The sequence below is a fragment of the Carettochelys insculpta genome, chromosome 10 (genome assembly GCF_033958435.1).
Source record: "Carettochelys insculpta isolate YL-2023 chromosome 10, ASM3395843v1, whole genome shotgun sequence".
Classification (NCBI taxonomy): Eukaryota; Metazoa; Chordata; order Testudines; family Carettochelyidae; genus Carettochelys; species Carettochelys insculpta.
The window spans coordinates 48,260,463-48,283,589 of NC_134146.1; the positions used below are offsets into that span (position 1 = coordinate 48,260,463).

At 43.6% G+C, this 23,127-nt stretch overlaps 1 protein-coding gene across 1 annotated transcript in view; it reads right to left on the reverse strand.

Annotated features, from left to right (window-relative positions):
• PSMD1 (proteasome 26S subunit, non-ATPase 1) overlaps positions 1 to 23,127 on the reverse strand; it is a 129,336-nt gene that overhangs the window by 43,507 nt on the left and 62,702 nt on the right. Inside the window, exons 17-18 of the mRNA XM_075004294.1 lie at positions 9,116 to 9,230; positions 5,652 to 5,768 (exon numbers count right to left, since the gene is read on the reverse strand). Coding sequence (XP_074860395.1) covers positions 5,652 to 5,768; positions 9,116 to 9,230 — 232 coding nt within the window. The remainder of the gene's footprint in view (positions 1 to 5,651; positions 5,769 to 9,115; positions 9,231 to 23,127) is intronic.

Genomic DNA, 23,127 nt, shown 5'->3' on the forward strand with positions numbered 1-23,127 from the left:
CTTCAGTGGAATACATTTTCTGGCCAAACAGGTCAAAGCTTTTGATGTCCCTTTGACTTGGGTGCCAGAGGCTGCAGCCCTTGCCGTTCCGTTTTGTTCCTCGCCTCAACCACCACTGAACACATTTGAGGGGGATGAACAGATATTCACAACCCGTTGCAGTTACAAAGTATTTTTGCTCATCTCCCTTGGCCATCAACAGAGCAGAGACAGGTGTTTGCCAGATAGTATTGGCATTGGCCTGGATGGTCTTAATTATTGGCAATGTACCCTGGAGGGCCCTTGTGATGCCAGAATATCAACAATTGGGTCCTCTTGTTCCATGACCTCCTCTATCTGCAGGTTCGTGTTTTGGCCACCTGACAGAGGTTGTCCTGCCACCACCTCATTGGGGGATGATGAGGACACATCCACTGGTGTAAAATAAGAATGGCCATTACCAAAGGTCCATCGAGCCCAGTCTGCTGACAGTGGCCAGTGCCAGGTGCACCAGTGGGGGTGGACTGAAGATAATGATCAAGCAATTTGTCTCCTGCCATCCACCTCCAGCCTCTGGAAAAACAGAGGCCGGGGACACCATTCCTACCCCCTGGCTGATAGCCTCTTCTGGACCTAACCTCCATAAATTTATCTAGCTCTTTTTTGAACTCTCTTATAGTTCTAGCCTTCACAGCCTCCTCTGACAAAGAGTTCCACAAGCTGACTGTGCTGTGTGAAAAAGAACTTTCTTTTATTAGTTTGAAAGCTGCTGCCCATTAATTTCATTTGGTATCCTCTAGTTCTTATATTATGGAAACAAAAATAACTTTTCCTTATTCACCCTCTCCACACTGCTCAGGATTTCATAGACCTCTATCATATCCCTCCTCAGTCTCCTCTTTTCTAAACTGAAAAGTCACAGTCTCTTTAGCCTCTCCTTATACTGGACCCGCTCCAAACCCCTAATAATTTCAGTTGCCCTTTTCTTTGAACCTTTTCTAATGCCAAAGTATCTTTGAGGTGAGGAGACCACATCTGTATGCAATATTCAAGATGTGGGCATAGCATAGTTTTATATAGGGGCAGTAAAGATATTTTTTATCTTATTTTCTATCCTTTTTTTTTTAATAATTCCTAACTGCTGCTGCACACTGCACGGCTGTTTTCAGAGAACTGTCCACGATAACCCCAAGATCTCTTTCCTGATTAGTTGTAGCTAAATTAGCCCCCCATCATATTGTATGTATACTTAGGGTTATTTTTTCCCTAATGTGCATTACTTTACATTTATCCACATTAACTTTCATTTGCCATTTTGTTGCCCAGTCACTCAGTTTGGTGAGACCTTTTTGAAGTTATTTACAGTCTGCTTTCATCTTGACTACTTTGAACAGTTTAGTATCATCCACAACTTTACCACCTCACTACTCACCCCTTTCTCTAAAACATTTATGAATAAGTTCAATAGGATTTGTCGTAGGACTGGCCCTTGGGGACTACAACTTGTTACCCTTCTCCATGCAGAAAATTTACCATTTATTCCTACCCTTTGTTTCCTGTCTGTTAACCAATTCTCAATCCATGAAAGGATCTTCTCTCTTATCCCATGACAACCTAACTTACACAAGAGCCTTTGGTAAGGGACTTAGTCAAAGGCTTTCTGGAAATCTAAGTATACTATATCTACTGGTATCGGAGGGGTAGCCGTGTTAGTCTGGATCTGTAACAGTAACAAGGGGTCATGTGGCACCTTACAGACTAACAGAAAAGTTTTGAGCGTGAGCTTTTGTGAGCACAGACTCACTTCATCAGATGATTTCCAAGACCAGCATCTGATGAAGTGAGTCTGTGCTCACGAAAGCTCATGCTCAAAACTTTTCTGTTAGTCTATAAGGTGCCACAGGACCCTTCGTTGCTATATCTACTGGATCCCCCTTGTCTGCACGTTTGTTAACCTCTTCAAAGAATTAACAGATTAGTAAGACATGATTTCCCTCTACAGAAATGATGTTGACTTTTGACCAACAAATTATGTTCTTCTATATGTCTGACAATTTTATTCTTTACTATTGTTTCAACTAATTTGCCCAGTACTGACGTTAGACTTACCAATCTAATTGCCAGGGTCACCTGTAGAGCCTTTTTTAAATATTGGCATTATGTTAACTGTCTTCCATTGCTTGGGTACAGAAACCAATTTAAAGGACAGGTTACAAATCACAGTTAATAATTCTGCAATTTCCCATTTGAATTATTTCAGGACCCTTAGGTGAATGCCACCCAGTCCTGGTGATTTGTTACTGTTAAAGTTGTTCTATTTGTTCCAAAACATTCCCTAATGACACTTGAATCCAGGACAGCTCCTCAGATTCATTACCCACAAAGGACGGTGTAGGTTTGGGAACCTCCCTAACGTCCTCAGCCATCAAGAATGAAGCAAAGAAATAATTTAGTCTTTCAGCAGTGGCTTTATCATCCTTGATTGCTCCTTTTGTATCTGGATCGTCCAGGGGCTCCACTGATTTTTTAGCAGGCTTCCTGATTCTAATGAACTTTAAAAACATTTTGCTATTACTTTGTGAGTTTTTGGCTAGCTGTTTCTCAAAACCTTTTTTGGCTTTTCATATTACATTTTTGCACTTAATTTGGCAGTGTTTATGTTCCTTCCTATCTACCTCACTAGGATTGGACTTCCACTTTTTAAAAGATGACTTTAATCTCTCTGCTTCTTTTACATGGTTGTTAAGCCATGGTGGATCTTTTTTAGATCTCTTTCTATGTTGTTTTTTAATTTGGGGTATACATTTAAGTTGGGCCTCTATTATGGTGTCCATGAAAAGTTTCTATGCAGCTTGCAGGGATTTTACTTTAGCCACTGTCCCTTTTAATTTCTGTTTAACTAACCTAATTTTTGTGACAGAGCGATAACTGTGTTAGTCTGTATTCTATCAAAACAAAAAAGCAGTCATGTAACACTTTAAAGACTAACAAAATAATTTATTAGGTTAGCTTTCATAGGACAGACCCACTTCTTCAGATCATAGCCCTACCAGAACAGACTCAATATATAAAGCACAGAGGTCCAAAAATTATCATCAAGGATGACAAATCAGAAAAATTGTTATCAAGGTTGGCAAATCAGAAGAGCAGAGGGGTGGCAGGAGAGGGGTGTAGGGAGGGGAAGTTAAGAGTTAGATAAAACAAATAGGTAAAAGAGTCCTTATAATGGGTCAGGAAATTGCTGTCCAAGTTCAAACCACATCTTTGTGTGTCGAATTTGAATATAAATGACAGTTCTGAGCATTCCCTCTGTAAACAGTTGTTAAAGTTCCTTTTCAGTAAAACACAGACTTTCAGGTCATTAACAGAATGGCCCACTCCATTAAAGTGCTGGTTGACAGGTTTGTGTGTTAGGAGTTTTTTGATGTCTGTTTTGTGTCCATTCATTCTTTGTCAAAGAGTGTTTGCAGTCTGTCCTATATACATGGCGTGTGGGTGTTGTAGGCACATGATGGCATACATGATGTTAATTGAGGAACAGGAGAATGTGCCTGTGATCCCGTGAATAACCTGGTTAGGTCCAGTGATGGTATCTCCAGAATAGATTTGTGGACAAAGTTGGCAACTGGGCTTGTTGCAAGGAAAAGTCCCAGGATTAGTATTATTGTGATATAGCCTGTGGTTGCTAGTGAGAATACTCATAAGGTTGGGAGGTTGTCTGTAGGAGAGAACAGGCCTGTCAGCTTGGGCGTTCTGGAGTGTGGCATCCTGACTTAGGATATGTTGTAGTCTTTAATGATGTGTTGCAGTGGTTTGAGTTGGGGGCTGTAGGTAATGACCAGTGGTGTTCTGTTATTGGCTTGTTTGGGGCCTATCTTGGAGTAGTTGGTTTCTGGGTATTTGTCTGGCCCTGTCAATTTGTTTTTTTTTTTTTTTTACTTCTCCTGGTGAATAATTCAGGTTTATGAATGTTTGGTGGAGATCTTGTTGTTTTTGGTCACTATTAGTAGGATCAGAGCAGATGCGATTTTACCTAAGGGCTTGACTGTAAAAGATGGATTGTGTTGTGTGTGCAGGATGGAAGCTAGAAGCATGTAGGTAAGTATAGCAGTCAGTGGGTTCTGGTACAGTGTGGTACTGATCAGACCATCACTAATTTGTACTGTAATGTCCAGGAAATGTATCTGGGGTCCCCGGGGCTTGGTGGAGCTGGGAGAAGCTGCCCCCCTCCCCACACATTTCCCTGTCTGGTATTTGGGACAGGGAGATATGGTCTCCCTACCAAGATCACACAGGAAAATCTATGACAAATCGGGAAATCAAATCCTGGGCATCTCAAGTCCTAAAACAAAACCCTGATCTCTGGACCACCCTTCCACAAGAGTTAGAGACACTGCTTTAGCATATCTAAACTTCTCCTTTCCTGAGTTTATTTCCATAGCAGAGAAATATTTACATCATATTATTTGGTCTTAGAGGATGATGGGATTTGTTAGAACTTCTTTTTCACTGAATAATCCAGAAGAATTAGAATACTGCTAACATGGCCCATTTAGCCTCTTCCAAATGAAACCCAAGTGTTTTTTTGGAATACTGCTAGGACACTAGCAATGTCTGCCAGCAAAATCTACACACTCCCCAGCAGAGTCATGCAGAAGCGCTTGAAAACAAAAAACAAACAAAACAAACAAACAAAAAAAAAACCCAACCTTGTCTTTGTGGAATTTCCCTTGGAACTAGCTATTTTTTCTGACTGCACCATTAAATGTGAGTTTCCACCAGAAAAAGCTTTCTGCTTTCTCAGCAATTAAGTATAATAAAAAAAAATCAACAAAAGGATTTTTTTTTTTTTAGAGTTAAACTATACTGCAAAACCATGCCGTTAAGAGTTACCATGCATACAGCAGCAATAAACAGTATAATAAAGTATAACCAGCAAAGGCCAGCTGCCTCATTACCTCTCTGGACTGATCAGATGTGGACACTCCCAATTAAAAATGCCTTATTATGCTAAGGTGGAACTTTTTTGTCTATGCAGTAGTTTCCAGAATATTACCTGTCCTATTCACAAGCAATCTAGTTTTACAAATTATCAGTGCCTATTAAGCCATTTGCTTCACCGTAACGGAAACCATTTTTGAAATACATTAGTTCACACAACTTCTTAGAAAAGCAAAATTTCACAAGCAAAACTGGAGACATGCCACAGCAGAAGCAAAGCTTCAAACAGTAGAGACTAACAGGACTTCCCCGACAGCAGGTACATCAAAGTAGCATGTAATACATAATAGGTATCTCTTTAGTAAAGAAGAACATGGTCACACATGAATAAGCTGAAGTTCCTGTTAGCAATTCCAATCTTGCTCTTATCCCATGTACTCAGGGTTTTCAATTTTTCTTGAATCTATGTAGATTTACTTATAGAACTCCAACAGCTAAGACTGTGACAGTTCCCTGATCTGTGCCAGTGTCCATCTCCCATTCAAAAGTGCCCTACTGCACCAGGAGTTTACACTATTCTGAGTTTCGCACTTGCATTCATGAGCTCTTCAAGGAAGTCCCTCTCTCAGCATGTGTACATACAGCACCTAGCATACACCGGGTCCCAGAACCATCATCATTACCCAAAGCCATTTCTCCCCACATGATCTGATACATAACCTCTCTCTCACCTTTGGACAGGTGATCTCAGTCTGTTGAATCATGATAAGAGCAGATGCGATCAGAGCTCCTTGACGCACATAGTTCACAGGATCATTTGTCATAGGCTCAAGCAAATTAATTGCTTCCTAAAAACAAACACGCACAATGTTAAGCTTATTACTTTTCCAATGTTGGATTTCAGTCAATCTAATGAATGGTCATTGAATTAGGGCCATCAGCAGGCTGGCAATGAGGTACAGTTTACTGTACTATTTATATTTTGCCCACCAGTGTAATATCTGTGGAAAGTTTACAGAAATGTGCATACACTAGTGGACTTTTGCTCAAAGCTAGAGGAGTTAGAAAAATTTGCTAAACAAAACAATGCCAGAATTACCAAAATCTGGATATGTTGCAAGCAGAAACGTGAAAAGTATTTTGTGGGTTAGAATTATAGATAATGATAAAAACAACATACTTGGTACTAGTGTGTGTGTGTGTGTGGCTTTACCTCAGACATACACTGCTTCCCTTTTTAGTGAGCACAAAAGACAGATGTTACCTTCATTTTACCCAATGTGTAATAGACATAGATGTGTCAAATAACTTCCCCAAGGTTATACAGTGAGTCAGTATCAGAGCCAGTAATACAACACAGTTCTCCTAATTCCCAGTGGGATAAATCTCCCGGTCCCAGGGCTTCCGGCTATGAAAGAGTTTGGGCAAGATTTATCCATTGGACCTGAAAGCTTTTTCATTTTCAGAAAAAAATCTATCTTGTGGCCTACACAAGTGATGCTATCTCCACAGATACACACACAGTAAACTCTTTCATAGCCGGCAGCCCTGGGACCGGGAGGTAGCCATATATTCAAATATTCTGGATAAGAGAGAAGCACACCTAGCAATGCATAACACTAAAGAAAAACAAGATTAGATATTAAAAAGCAAACAAAAATATATGTAGAGTACTTTAAAAAAAAGTATTGTACACTATAAACTTATACTGTATTTATTTCTATTTACATTCACTATAGTGTATTTACAGAAAGTGTATCTACAATTTACGTATAGTTTAAATGTCAGTTCTTTGAGAGTTCCAGATAATAGACTGCCAGATATGAAAGAGTGTACTGTATATAACAAATTCTGTTTCGAAGACATGCTGCTTCAGAACTTGGGGCTGCTTTCTTCAGATTCCGCGGTTTGAAGTCAGAAAATTCTTTGACAGTTAAATATAAAGCCAACCTGATATACAACAGATGTGTTACTAAGCGTTTCTAACACACATATCAAGTTTTTCAGTAAGAAGCAAGAACTAGACAGACATCTATCAGGGATGGACTACACAGTACTTGGCCCTGTTGTGAGGGCCAGGGACGGGACTTGACCCTCCCAAGGTCCCTTCCAGTTCGAGTGCTCTATGATTTCATACAGAAGCGACAATTTATTGTATACATGCTGCTTGTTGACACCCCTCACTCTTGTTCCTTTCTATAAAGTAGGTGTCAGTTTGGTATACCCGCCAGCTGAGCACCATATGTATCTTTAAGCTCTAGCCATAGGAGCTCAGATGCTTTAAAATGCTCTTATAATTGCTTACTAAAAGCACAGTTTCTACAGATCAGATCCACAGAGTTGCTACATATAATTACAAAAAGGGCTCTTCAAGAGCAAAACTAAAACATACAAAAATATCACAACTGCTTGTATGTCCATAGATCTCCAAGGATAGATCCCACAGAGGCCCCTAAGGAGCAACATTCAGCAATATTCTGAGGACATCTTTCTAAAAGGCATTCATCCAGGTGAATGCAGAAACACAGAATGCAAATAGCTTCTGGTATTAACTAGTTTGTTCAAACATTCCTAGGATTTCACCTAAGATAAACACCAAATTATTTTACAAGATAATTAGTGCACTACAATCTTCCAATTGTAAACTGGATTCCATCCTGTTCTGTCTCTTGTGCTGGACTTCCATAACTGAAAAAGTCCTCTCACCAATTATGTCATTTCCGAGAAATATGTCAGAAAGACTCAAAAACAGCTTGATTTTAACCAGAACACAAATGCCAAGAACCATTTCTAGGCATTACACCGAAACAGACCTATCTTTGCCACATGAACTTTCTGATTGGTTGTGGTTTCCTTTTAAAAGATTGAGCTGTGTCTTTTTGCAGGTATTAATTTGTGCCTCTCAGTAACCTTGTACGTGTCTGGTACGTCTTATAGAGTATGCATGATGGAAGTGCCCTTCAGCCTAAGAAAAAGCTTAACTTCATTTCCAATCCCTCAAGTTACAATGTATTAACTTAGCCTTTAAAACATGCTGATGTAAGTCCCAGAAGACACAGTTTAACATAAACAGATGCTTTAGATCTTTATTTAAGAAATAAAAATAAAGCACAGAAGTTCAGCCAGGCAGGTTCTATTAGCCTGATCATACAAATTATCTGGAAATAAAACAGATGTGGACTGTATGACTAAGAGCATTTCCATTGAATTAACTCATCAGATGCAGTATGTCAATGAACATTATTAGTTCCTCAATGCCACATTCCATTTGAAAACAATAACTTGGAAGAAAATATGGCTTCCAATTTGCTTTCAGGCTACATGCAAGTCCGCTTATGGGTGCAAACAAAGAATGTTATAACTGTGTGAACTTCAGACAAGTGCGATAGTCATGAATGTGCAGGAACAATCTAGGAACTAATCTTTAGTAAAGGTTGGGAAGCCGGGGGTAGGGTGGTTGATGGTATGGAGATGGAGATAAACCATGGATGAAATTACTGACATTTATGATCCATCAGAAAAACCTGGCGCTACAGCAGACGGAAATCTACTAATCCATTGAAGAGTACTTCCTGTAGTAGTAAAGAAACCTAAATTTCCTAACTATTCCCCACTTACACTGACAGCTAACCACCACACGGTGTTCTCTCTCCCATAAGAGCCCTCAATGTACACGCATTTAACATGCAAAATGTTTGATGAAGTGGCTAATGTGCCGATTAAGAAACACGGAAAAGAGCATCCAGATAATACCAACAACTTTGTTCAGCATGAAATAACTGTGCGCCAAAAAAGGTCTAACTCTGGAGTAAGCCACAAAGGTTTTTGTGTCTTGGAACAAAGTGTTTGTGACTTCCAGGCATGTATAATCATGCAACTCAACAAGTTAACTGGTAATCAGTTCACTCGAGTTTGACACCCCTTCATTTGGGGACAAACTGTAAGAGGATGGGAATTGAGAACAAATATGTTTTGTTCTGCCTCATCTACTTTCTCTTCCTACAACCAGGAAAAAAGATTGTTTCAATCAAGGCAAGAAAGCACAGAATGTGAGGAAATGTGGATACACTCTAGCTGGAAGAGCAAGTGTGCAAAACAGTTTTCTGTTTTTGAAATGCTTTTCATGAATGTATCTTTAGAAAGACAGACAGTAGGAAGAGCCTTGGAGTAGTTATCATTGGCTTTTTGTCCTTACCTTATTTCCTGTGCCAGCACAGCAGATGCCCAGAGCCATAGCAGCCCCATAACGCACATGTGGATTGTAGCTTTCCGACAACAAAGAAACTACACTGGGACATTGTTCAGGAGTCCTGGGGAAAGGCAAAAACCAATAGCTTGGGTTATATCATTTGAGAACTGAGAGGCTTTACTTCTTGATTATACTGAAAAAAAATCTTCTTTCCACATAATTCACATATGTTGCCTGTGCAAGAGAAAGACAGGATACCTTGTGAGCACCCCTCTGTAAAAACGCCCTATTGTGCAGAGCAGATGAGACACACGAGTCCCATTGGTAAAGGCTTCTAGATAACTGACAGTTTTCCTTTAAAATGATTACAGTGGTGTGCTTAGGGGACATATCTGCGAAGACAGAAATCCTCTTTGTCCCTCAACCCCACACACCAGCAGCAACAGCAGCACAAGGTTGGCTCTAGGGGAAGAGATGTGAAGAATCTACTATGGCCCAATCAGTATTTTGTCTCAGTCAATTGACACCTATAGACTAAAAATGGGACAGCCCCAGCCCATTTCAAATATGCCAATAGTTGGCTCAGACTGTCAATCGACTGCAATAGCAGAATTTGCTACCAGAAGCTCTGGCAATGAAAGGCCTGTGAACATTTAATAGCCATGAAACAACACACACAGTTGTGGGTATATTTCGTTTCTCTTGTATTTATATATCTTCTATCATTCAGCAAATCTGAGACACACATTCAACTCTTCAAAATTCCATCTACTGCCTGTTTTAACATTTCAGAGGTAGAAAAGCAAAAAGTCTTCTAAGTGAGGCCATCAAAGTGAACTCTATTAAAAAAGGCACCAGTGCTCTCTTCACTACCAAAGAGCCCAGTTCAGGAACACTGCCAACTGCACACACATTGTCAAGTATTTTAAATGTAGCTTGCTCGACAATGCTATTGACAGTGGCAATGTGTTGAGAGCAGGAAACACATTGGTGGGCAACCTGTGGCCCACTGGGGCTCCCCTAGCAGCCTGCAGACATGGTGCTGTCCCCCTCCTCTATGCGCCTCTCACGCACCAAGGCACCAGAGCCCTGAACTTTTTAAGCCTCCCACTTCCTGCCAGCACTTTTGGAGCACACAAATCACCTGATTCACGCTCCATTCCTGCTCCTTCCCAGAGCTAGAATGCCACCATTTGCATTCTCCAGGTGATTCGCGTGCTCTAAAGTGCTGGGAGGTAGAGAGTGGCTTAGGAAGTGCGGAGCTCTGGTGTGTGAGAAGCGTGGGGGAAGAGGTCATGGGGGGCACAGGTGGAATGCCAGTGGGCTGCTGTGGCCCAACCACTGTCCCTGGTGGCCCATGCCCGAGTTAGCATATACGTAGTCCTGAAAAGAGAGGGAAGGGAAACTATGGGTAGAGCCCTGCCTGGTTACAAAATTGGTATCCGCATCCATAGCCGCACAAATGAGCTGTGAATATCTGCATCCACAGTTGTATATACCCATGGATTTGCAGGGGGTCTAACTACGGGCAGCAGCGACTAACCTATCAGCATCTAAATCAGTGGTGTCAAATTGAAATTTATCCAATTGCCACAGCACTGTCTCCCCCACGCCCCTCACAGCCAGGGCCCTCCCCCAGCCACAGGCCACACACCCTCAGCTAGGCATCCCCCCCAGCCAGATTACTCATGTGGTGTAAGCCATGCCATGGCCAGAGCTGCTGCGGCCACTTCAGCCGTCTGGGGACAGAGCTGCGCCAGGGCTGAAGCTGTTGCCGCAGTACAAGTCACCTAAGGCCGGAGCAACACTGTGGATGGAGCTGCTGCTGCCATGCGAGATGCCCAGGGCTGGAGCTGCACCTTGGCTGGAGCCCCTGGGGCTGGAGGAGTGACCTCTGCCGCTACATGGTTGTCCCACCACGTGGTGGGGCGCACGTGCAGAGCAGCTGGAGGGGTGCCCCACACGTGCGGCTCTCCTGAGCTGCATTTGCCATGCTACACTGCCCCATTCGCCACATGGGATGAATAGGGAGCATACTGGATACTGCAGACCTAGATATTTCTATAGCGCTGTCACTGTACTAACAAGGCAACTCTCTTGACCCATTCTGGTCAAGACTGCCCTTTGTATGGATGACTAACTTTAAACCCAGATTTAATACCACACAACTTAAGCCAGTTAACATTAAGAGAGTTGTGTTTCTAATCATCTGACCAGGAGGTAAGCCAGGAACTCCTGGGTTTTAGTCTTAGTCCTGAATCACTGTGTGACCTTGGGCTACTCACTTTGTCCCTTTGCAACAGCTTCCTCTCTGGCAAAATGGGAAGAGAAAATTACATCATAGGGATTTAGTCAAGCGGGTCTTTGCCCACGAAAGCTTTATGCTCCAAAATATCTGTTAGTCTATAAGGTGCCACAGGACTTCTTGTTGTTCTTGAAGATACAGACTAACACAGCTACCTCTCTGATACGTGTATGTCTGTAACAAAGAAAAACAAGCAGTTCTGCAACACCTTAAAGATTATGATTTATTTATTAGGTAATGATCTTTCATGGATAAGACCCATGTCTTCATATTTGGACATTTTTAACGTTTGTACACACTAGTAACATAGGACATCGAGGCCTACACCTACGCATACGAAAAACTTTGAAATGGCCATGCTAATGGCCAAGTCAAAGAATACTAATGAGGTGCTGAAATGAATATTCAGCGCCACATTAGCATGCCGCTAACCCTGGCACTTCGAAAGTGCCATGTTTCGCTTGTATGCGGCTTGTCTACACAGGAGTCCTTTTTGAAAGGACCCTGCAAACACTGAATAAGGGGATTTCGATCTTTGCAGGATCCTTTCGAAAAGGGCCCCCATGTAGACGAGCTGTGCACATACTAATGTGGCGATGAATAATCATTTCAGCGCTGTATTAGTATTCTTCAATTTGGCCATTAGCATGGCTATTTCGAAGTTTTTCATAAGTGTAGACATGGCCCTAGTGTAATTAAAGGCCGGTATTCCATCAAGACAGACCAAACAATCTGCCAGAGAAGACACCAGAATGAGAAGACAAGTTACAATTCAACATTTCTTTTAAATTTATATCTAAAAGAGAGCAGACTGTGTTTCCTCTGTTCTGTACAAGACTGACTTCACAGACTTCAATAACTATGTGCCCAGGTCCCAAATCCCAACAGCTTCGATTCCACTCTTCTGTGCTGCTCTCAAATTCCCCCAACACCCACTACTGATAACTAATATCTTGATGCCTGCCATTCCTGCTCTGAAAGCTGCTGAAGCCATTCATCTTGACAGGCCTCTTAACCATTCAGCATAACAGCAGCAAATTGGTATAGGCAGATAAGATGCTTGGCTCTCATAATTCAGAGGTAAAGCCATGAATTCTGAGCAAGTGTACGCTCCCTCTATATAGGCACAAAGATCACTTCCCTGCCCATCAATATTTCATTCTGCTTCCACAGCTTCCTCACTGAAAATTCTACACAGCACAAAGATGGCCCAGTTCAGCAGTTGTGGAAGAGCAATCACAACAGCTGAGAAGAAAACCCAACCAAAGGGGAACAATTTAAGTTTATTTCTTTCAAAAAGAGCTTGGAACTGTGCTGTCTCCAAAATGCAACCTTAACTAGAAACATTTATAGGAGAAAGAGCTAAGGGTCAGAAAAGTGAGCAGCACAGGATCCTATTTTGCAAGCCAGAAGTAGGAGTGAGGATAATATAAATTGTAAGAACACACACAATTACTTATCTTCTAGCTCAAGTAACAATTTAACCACCAACCGCATCTTTAAAAAATGAGCTGTTGTAGAGAGGTGGAATGACAAATCCTCTACTAAATGAGCCTAAGCTTTCAGCTGTGCAGAAGATTTAAGGCTGGAGTACTAAGGTTTTTAACACCTTTGTGTTTGCTTTACTTCCACAAAAGTTCAAGAGAAAGCATGCAAGCCAACGTATGAGAAAACACTTTGAGCAAAGATATGACTATATGTTTTCCTAGTGCCAAGAGCACAAGCATTAATCATACTGTGAAACCTAGTTCTCTAAACTTGAGTTTAATGACGTATGCCTCAGAGCTAGATTTCAGGACAGCTTTCATCTACAGCCCATTATTAAAGTAGTCAAATTCTGTCCTGGGTGGTCTTAGGTAGATAGATCTACTTTTGAAAAACAAAATTGAAACAGCCAATAATGAAGTCTGCTGATATATTCCAGATACTTGAAATATGCAAAACTAAATGTACCTAATTGCTAATGTTTTTCCCTACTCAAATTGTTAAAAATATCTTCTCTTTGATTAAAATGAGTCTCTCCTCCCTAGACATGCAGGGGAAAATGTTCTCTCCTCAGGCTTCTTCTACACTACTGCACCAAATTGATCCAAGCTATGCAACTCCCGCTACATGAATAGCATAGCTGGAGTTGATGTACTGTAGATCGTGTTCCTGCAGAGTGGTCAACAGGAGAAACATTCCTGTCCACTTCCCTTACTCTACTCATTGGGGGTAGAGTAGAGGGGTCAACAGCAGCGTGATCTGTGGTCAGTTTGGTGGGTCTTAAATAGACTCACTAAACTGACTGCCAGTGGATAGACCTCAGAGCACCAATCCAGACTATAGCGTAGACACAGATTTAGGAAACAGAGATCTCAATACAAACAAGCGTAAATCACAGAATCAAATTGCAAATTACTGTTCTGCTGATCACACAACTATCAAGGCTAGGTGGATTCTAGAGGACTGTGAATTTGGGAGTGACAATCAGCCTGACGAAGGAGGTTAACTATTCAGGGAATACCATTTCCTGCCAATCAAATTTCCGCCACCTTAGAGTCCCCATCACGTGTTTTCCCACCGTCTGTGGAGTTAAAATTTGGGAGCCAGGAGACAAGAGAATAAACTGATGAGCTAAATTATAAAACAAGATTCTATAATACTGCTTTGAAGAAAGAAGAGAACCGTGGCGTTGGAGAACAGATGTTGGCATCAGGTTAATGAGCAGCACCATTCTAAGGCTTGCAAAGTTCTAAGATTCCTTGTAAAGACTCAGGCCCATTTTGATCTAGCACAAAATGGTGGCCGAGCTAAGTGCCATTTACAAATCACAAAACCATTTTCCAAAGTGATCAGATGAAAATCTAAAAGACTAAACAGGTAACAACCAGACTTGATGCATGTTTAATTTTTACACATGGAAGTACAGGACACACCAGGAAAAATATCTTGAGATTCTGCGGGTAGAAATCTCCTTAAGTGATTGAAATCTGCACTGCAGCTTTTAGATGGGAAAAAAATCTGAACACAGATATATTTGGATAGATGTTAAGACCACAAGGGACCATTATGATCATATAATCTGATTTGCACAACATGGGTCACTCATTGAATTTCACCCAGTAACTCCTGCACTGATCTCAGTAATGCGTAATTAAACTACAATATATATGTTAATAAGACAATTTAATTTAAGAATAAATATTTTATTTGGGTTTCTTCTTTTTGTTCCTAACAAAATAAGGACATGGCTTTTGCACAAGCAACTGTCAACAATCTTTTGTTTTTAAATCAATTTTGTCTTACAAAGCCTGACCGTTTACGAAAAGAGTCACTTTAGCAGCATTAGCAGATGTTGCTCTAACAAACCTGTTAAAACAATGGTCTCCAAAAAGAAGTCCGCCAATCGCCACAGCCATTCCTCCCCCGCCCACCTGCCACCCTCTGGCCAGGCACCCTGCCCCCGGTCCCCTGCACCCAGGCACCCTACTCCCTAGAGCCGCCCAGCCCCAAGAGCCACACCGGAAAGGAGCTGCTGGGAATGAGCTATGCCAGGGCAGCGTTGGCTGCAGGAGGCACGTGGCTGCTGGCTAGAGCCCCAGGAGCCGTGCCGAGAAGGAGCCACCAGGAAGGATCTGCACTGCGGCATGGCATGCAGCTCCTGGTCAAAGCCTCAGGAGCTGCACTGGGGAAAGGGCTGCAGGGGCTAGTGGTGTGTGTACGCAGAGTGGGTGAAGGGACACCGCACGTGTGACTGTACTGAGCTGCTGAGTGGCGTTTCGCCACATTGCGCTGTCCCAATTGCCACATGTGGCGAATGGGAAGCATACTGGACAACATGGTGTAAAAAGAATAAACATCCCAAAGGAAGCCTCTTCCTTGCCTATTACTGGAACAAATCTGCTGAATTAAGACATGCCTTATCCAGTAAAACCATTTAATAAACCCAGGGAGCCCTCTTAAATGCTTGCTTGCGCGCACAAAGGCGCATCTTCATACTGCACTGAAGTCTGAGCCTAACTGGTTTCTTCTGCAAACCAAAGCTTTCCACTTCATCTGGTACAGAATCTGATCAGGTTAGCCTCTCTTTGTCAACATCAGATACATTCTTTGTGTGAAGATTCCCCTGCCCTTCACCCCATGAACTCAGAACAGATTTCAATGCCAGCCTATCTGCATGTATAGCCATTACCCTGTGCTTAACTTGCAGGGTGTGTCTACACTAGCAGGCTACTTCGAAGTAGCTGGCACAACATCGAATAGCACATCGCGTTTACATGCACCGTGTGCTATTTCAACGTTGAAATTGACATTAGGCGGCAAGATGTTGAAATCGCAATTCCCATCCGAAGATGGGAATAGCTCCCTAATTCGACGTTCAACGTTGAAGTAGGGAGTGTCTAGACGATCTGCATCCCGCTACTTTGAAATAGCGCGGTCCTCCATGGCAGCCATCAGCTGAGGGGTTGAGAGACGCTCTGTCCAGCCCCTGCGGGGCTCTACGGTCACCTCGTGCAGCAGCCCTTAGCCCAGGGCTTCTGGCTGCTGCTGCTGCAGCTGGGGGTCCATGCTGCGTGCACAGGGTCTGCAACTGGTTGTTGGCTCTGTGGATCTCGTGCTGTGCAGGGCAAGTGTGTCTGGGAGGGGCTCTTTAAGGGAGTGGCTTGAAGCTTTGCTGGCCCCTTATTTCGACAGGGAGCGCTCGTGTGTGTGGACGCTCTGCATTTCCTTCCAGGGTGGCTCCTTTCGATGTTCCCCGTCACTACTTCGACGTTGAACGTTGACGGCACCAGCCCTGGAGGACGTGTAGATGATATGGATTGAAGTAGTCTATTTCGATGTCCTTACTTCGAAATAGGCTACTTCAACATAGTGTGCTAGTGTAGACGTAGCCACTCTGAAAGAGGTGCCAGGGTGGCAAACCTCCCCCCCCCCCCCATTTTCACAACTGATGTGGCAAGCCCAGTGGTGCCAGGACCCTGAAGTGCCAACTCTGACAAGCCCTGGCACAAACTCAGCACTGACCATTACAAACATTTCCAAAGACTGCAGTCTCCATCCCTACCAATTCTACACAGAAAAAAATTACCAAATACTTTGAAGTTAACTGGAAAGCTCTTCACCACTCTAGGCGTAAGTTCAGGGTTTAGCATTTCTCCTAGAAGAGTTGACATCTTTATGGTAATGTACATCATTAGTAAAATGGTAATTAATGAAATTTTATGTGGGTCCTAGATGATAATTGAATATGTTCTTGTGTTACCTGCCAAGTGGACTCAAAGAATAAGTAGAGCAGTACAGAACTTTACAGTTCTGATGAACCAGTCATGAATCTGTGGCTGGAGCTCACTTCCATCTGATGGATGCTCAATGACTCCTATGTGAAAAATGAAACAGCTCCTGGACCATATTCCACAACACACCAACACTACTGGCACCTCTTCAACAGAAAGAGCAGGGACTGAATGAGACCACAGAGAATGAGCTATCTTCTCAGGCCAGCAGCTAAACCCACTGCATTTGGGTGGAAACAAATCTGTAGAAGACACTCAGGAAAGAGTTTACTGCTTGGGTATTTATTCTGTGAATTGGTTCATGTTACGAGCAATAAACATAACCTGTAAAAATAAAAAGATTTAAGAGAGTCTACCAGGGCCAGCAAAAAATTCTCAACAGAATGAAATGACTGATACGTTATTGGTTTTACTCACCAGTCAGTTCCACTGAAACAAAAATAAACAGTTCATGCAGCTAAGGATTTTGAATCTTTACTGAAAGGGGCCAGAACAGAGACAGCACAGAAAAGACTCAACTGTCATCGAAAGGGCCTGCACTATTTGAATTATTACATCATTAGTTCACAGAGATGCTAATCTCCGAGAAACAGATAAATCAATTTAGCAACTGACTGTGGCATTGAATGTACCCAAGAACATTATTCAGAGAAGCAAAAGTGTAGGATTCCTCACCGCTTTCAGGGATGAGAGTGGGAAGGGAGCTTTTCTTAAATCCGCAGTGTGACACTTCATACTTTTTACCTCCTTTCCACATCAACAGCACTTAATAAACCATTGACATTCACAGATGATAAGCAATATGTATATAAGGCTGCCCAAGTAAGCCATCACATCATGAGTGTGGTAAGAACTAAAATGGAAGTATTTAAACCAAATACCAAAGTTGTGCAAGCATTTAAGACTATAAATATTTAAAGACTTCACAGTCTGGAGAAAAATGAGACCCTTGAATATTTAAGAACAATGCCAAATATACTTTTATAAACTTCATTACTTCTCCATGCTTAGTTTTCAAAATGTTCCAAATATTTGTGGACTTTTCCCAACGATTGGACCTTAATAAATACAAATATCCATACAGTGTATATCTGGCATTCTCATACTGCTTTGACAGATGACACAGAAAGTCAGATTCCATTCCAACAATTGACTTCACAAAATAGAAAAACAGATATCTAATCACAAGATTAGACACAGGGCGTACCAGTGGCACTTTACAGACAAGTTTCTACAGTAAATCCTCGATATAATGAGCTAATGGGGGAGGGGTGTCCGTTAATACCGAAAATCCATTATATCCGAGGGTTTAGCTTATTGAACTTCCCAGTTCCTCCCAGCTCCAGCGGAGCGTGGTGACTCCTCCAGCTCTGAGCCAGTGGGGCTCAGGGCAGAACCAGGGAGCTCCTCCGGTTCCCATCCACTCACACTCTGGCTTGAGTGCGATGGCTCCTCTGGCTCTGAGCTGCCTATGCTCAGAGCAGAGCGCAAGGGCTCCTGCAGCCTCTTGGGCAGTCTCTGTTGAGGGCTGGAGGGTCACCTGGAGATGGCCGTGGTGCCGCCAAGGAAGCCGCAGCTGCGGTGGTCCCTGCCCCGGCCAGGGAAGCCGCAGCTGCAGCAGTCTGAGCTGGAACAGGTGGGGAGGTGAACCCGGCAGTGGTGCCCGCTGTGGCACGGCCAGGGACCCCATGGTTGCAGTGGTCTGAGCTGCTGAAGGACCTGGTGACAGCACTGTTGAGTCTTTTACAGTACTATACAGTACAGTACTCTACTTTCTTGAGGAAAGGGGAGTTAGTGGACATCCGGTATAACCAATGTCTGGTATAATGGGGCCCGTTAAAGTGAGGGTTTACTGTACTACAAACAGCATTCCAATGAAGAGAAAACCGTCTTAGGGGGTAGTAGCCATATTAGTCTGTAGCTTCACAAAAAACAAGCAGTCCCGTAGTATAACAAGAATCCAGGGTTTATATGGCAGTGGGGAAAAAGAAGGGACAATCACCTGTCCTTAATAGGACCAGTCACCTGTCCTTAACAGGATCAGTGGAAAAAGTAAATTAAGTTAACTGGGATGTGTGTCATTCCTGTGAATATCGGGGGTGGGTGGGAGAATTGCCCTTGTAAGACAGTTGATATCTCTGTTCAGCCCGAGGTTAAATGTGTCAAACTTGCAAATGAATTCCAATTCAGGTGTCTCCCTCTGTAATCTTGTGATAAAATCCTTTTGTAGAACAATGGCTACTTGCACATCCTTTACTGAATATCAGGGAGGTTAAAATGTTCCCCTATAGGTGTATTCCAATTCCTGAGGTCAGATTTATGTCTGTTCACCCTTCGGCACAGAGACTGTTTGTCCAGTGTACATAGCAGAGGGGCATTGCTGGCACATGACGGCATATATCACACTAGTGGATGTGAAGGTGTCTGATCTCCTGATGGTATGGCTGATGTGGTTAGGTCCAGTGACGGTGTCTCTAACACAGATATGCAGACAGTGCTGGCAACAGGGTTTGCTGGAGGGATAGTTCCTCCTGGGTTAGTGTTTCTGTGGTATAGTGTGTGGCTGCCAGTGAGTTTTTTCTTGAGGTTGGGGGACTGTAGGAGAGAACTACCCTGGTCACCCAAGGTGTGCGAGAGAGTGAGGGATCACGTTCCAGTGTAGGTTGAGGACTGTCAATGATGCACTGGAGGGGTTTAAGCTGAGGGCTAAAAGTGACAGCAAATAGTGTTCTTATTTTCCTTCTTGGGCCTGTCATGAAGTAGCTGGCTTCTGGGTATTTGTCTGGCCACATCAATCTGTTTCTTTACTTCTCCTGGTGGGCAGTTAAGTTTTACAAATACTTGCCAAAGATCTTGTAGGTTTTTGTCTCTGTTGGTGGGACTGGAGCAGATACAGTTATATCTAAGGGCTTGGCTGTAGAAAATGGATTGTGCGATGTGTCTTGGATGGAAGCTGGAGGCATGTAGATAAGAACAGCTGTCTGGGTTTCTGATATAGAGTGGTATTAATTTGACCATCATTGATATGTACTGTAGCGTCCAGTAAATGGATCTCTTGTGTGGAATTATCAAGGCTGATATTGACGGTGGGGGGCAAATTGTTGAAATCTCTGTGGAATTCTTCAAGAGTCTCCTTACCACAGGTCCATATGATGAAGATGTCAACCATGTACAATAAGCAGAGGAGGAATGCTTGGGGGCAGGAGCTGAGGAAGCATCCTAAGTCAACCATAAAAAATGTTGACATAATGTATGGACCTGCAGGTGTCCACAGGAGTGCCACTGACTTGGAGGTATAAATTGTCCACAAATCAGAAATGGTTGTGGGTGAGGACAAGGTCACCTAGCTCAGCCACCGTGACTTCACTGGGGATGGTGTTCCTGATAGTTTGTAGTCCATCCTCATGTGGAATATTGGCGTAAGGAGGTTCTACATCCATGGTGGCAAGGGTGGTGTTTTCCAGAATATTACAGATGTTCTGTAGATTCCTCAGGAAGTCCGTGGTGTCTCAGAGACAGCTAGGAGAGCTAGTAGCATGAGGTTTGAGGAAAGAGTCAACGTAGCAGGATAGTCTGGCTGTAAGGGCACCAGCACCCGAAATGATAGGAAGTCCAGGGTTTCCAGGTTTATGGATCTTGGGTAGCAGACAGAATATCCCTGGCTGGGGCTCTGTGGATGTGTCTGTGCGGATTTGGCCCCGCGCTGAGGCAGGAAGTTACTTGAGTAGATGGTGTAGTTTCTTTTGGTATTCCTCAGTGGGATCAGAGGAAAGAGGCCTGTAGAATGTGGTGCTGAAGAATTGCCTGGCTGCATCCTGTTCTTAGTCTGACATTCATGATGACTAGAGCACCCCCTTTGTCAGCTTCTTTGATTATAATGTCAAAGTTGATTTTGAGGCTATGGACAGCATTACACTCAGCACAGATGAGGTTGGGTGTCATATGATGTTGCCTGCGCACAATATCAGCCTGTGCACATTTGCAGAAGCATTCATTGTAGAAGTCCAGACTGTAATTACAACCATCAGAGGCGTCCATGCAGAATTCTTCTTGTGACATTGGTAGGCGGGATTTAGTGGGTCTGTCTGATGTTCATGGGTGTGTTGGAAGTATTCCCTCAGAGGAAGACCATGAAAATACGTTTCCAAGTCACCACAGAACTGTATTGTCTGTAAGGGGTGGTGGGGCAGAAAGGATTTCTATTATCTATTCCAATCTGAAGAAGTGAGTCTTACCCACAAAAGTTCATTACCTAATAAATAAATCCATTAGTCTTTGAGATGCTGCAGGACTACTTGTTTTTTGTGAAGAAAAAACAGACTACCGCGAAGTAGGACAGAGAATACAACACTATGTTATGCAGTTTGGTCATCTTTGCCATATATTTTCCATACCCTTGCTCCTCTGACCTTTCCCCCAAAACAGCTTATTGTGAAGAGCGGCAGGTGCTGGGAGGCACTGACTGGCTGAGCAGTGCCGCTGGCAGGTGGGAGGGGAGCCGATGAGGGACTGCTGAGGTATTACTGTGGCTGTCTGGCAATGTACCGTGGTAAATTCTGGCTTCTTCTCAGACTCAGGTTGGAAACCCACACTCTCTAGGAGATGGCAGAGCATATCCTTCCTCCTCCGCAGTCCACCCCAGCCTAGCTGGGCTGACTCCTTTTATCTGTCTCCTCCACCTGCCGCATGCTCAGCAGAAGAAAGGGGGCATGGTCTCTTGGGCCCACAGTGATTGGTCTGTCCCTGCTGGCCCAGTGCAGGGTTGGTATACCTTGTTCCAGAGACCACTAAGGAAAGATTCTTTTGCCCTACGCCAGGGGTCAGCAACCTGTGGCTCTTTAAGGAGTCACTTGTGGCTCCAGACATTGACTCCTCTTGCAGCCCCAGATGCTGCCACAGCTAAAATAGTGGAACTAAATTTAATTGGTTTAATGGCCATCAGAATAGCAGCAGGAATCCGGATGTTAAACCAATTAAATTTAGTTCTATTATTTCAGTACGGCAGGGCGGGGAGACGCTGCACTGCAGGTGGGGGCAGTGAGCAGGAAAGCTGGGGGCAGGGGCAGCTGAGTCTGCCCCTGCTGGAACCACACAGCCCTGCTGAGAAGCAGGAAAAGGAGGAGATGGTGATGGCAGAGGAGCAGCAGCAGCACGCACAGCTGAAGATCTCATCTGCTGGGCAGGTTAAGCCTGGGTATGGGACTGGTGGGGCAGGCTGGGGCTGAGACAAGTTAAGCCTGGGGATGTGGGGTGGGTTTGAGGGCCAAGGGGGATACAGCATGGGAATGGGCGGGGGCATGGAGGGTTGATGCAAACATTGCGCCTTCCTGCTTAAGAGCCCTATTCCTTGTCCTCATTTGCTCTGCAATCCAGGGGTGAAAGCAATATAAAATTTTCAACTGGAACAAATCAGCAGGGTTACAAAAATCTGGTTGGACATTATTTACTAAGGACTGTCTTGTATTCACATGCATTGTGGCTCTTGACGTATTGCTTTTGTAACTGAATTTGAAAAAGTGGCTCTTCTCGCTATTTTAGATGCAGATCCCTGCCCTAAGCTGTGTGTAAAAACCTCTTCTTTGCAGAGAGAGAGAGAGAGAGAGAAGAGGGTGTATGTGCATGTGCGCAAGAGACACACCAACCAACCAATTTAGTGGACATTATTTGCTCACCATTTCCTTTGTTTGGTGCAAAATAGCTAGCCTCACAACACAGGCCTTGAAAGCGTGTCTCAGCGGTGCTCAAGTGAGCCCATTCTCACAGCTAGACAGCAAGAGCCATTGGTATGATACAACGTCAGACTCTAATCAGAGGTGAGGCAGTCCAAAAAGAACACACACACACACTTAATTTTCACTTCAGCAAGAAGCACAGCCCTCACGCCACAAGTTGAAATAGAGGTTTCTCAGACACTCAGGATTCGTAATGGAAATGTCCAGAACCAGTGATTTATTTAATGCCCCCTGAAGATATCAAGTCCCTTCACAAAAGGAAGCAGAGTTCGGGTTGAAGAGTTATGGTTTTATCACTAAGACATTTCCCCCCTGACTTGAAGTTATTTAAGATCAGCCCCTAACACGCTGTGAAAGAGAAAATTCAGAAATGTGACATGTGAAGAACAAAAACCCTTTGAAAAGAGTGACACAGGAACAGTGGCACCGACAGTCACCGTGGGCCCTGGAACAAAGTGGGAGAGGTACTGAGCTCTAAGCCCCAGAAGGGGCGGAGCCAAGGGCAGAAGGGGTGGGGCTTGGGGCAGTCAGTCCTAAGCGCCACTCAGATCGGGGCACTTGTCCCCCTCCATCCTTCAGAGCCCAAAGGAGCAGCAGAACAGCACTGCCACAGCTTTTTCAAAGGAGCCCTGAGCACCAGCCACCGCCACTGCTGAAGTAGCAGCAGCCAGAGCTCCAGGCCCCTTGAAAATGCTGGGCCCCTCT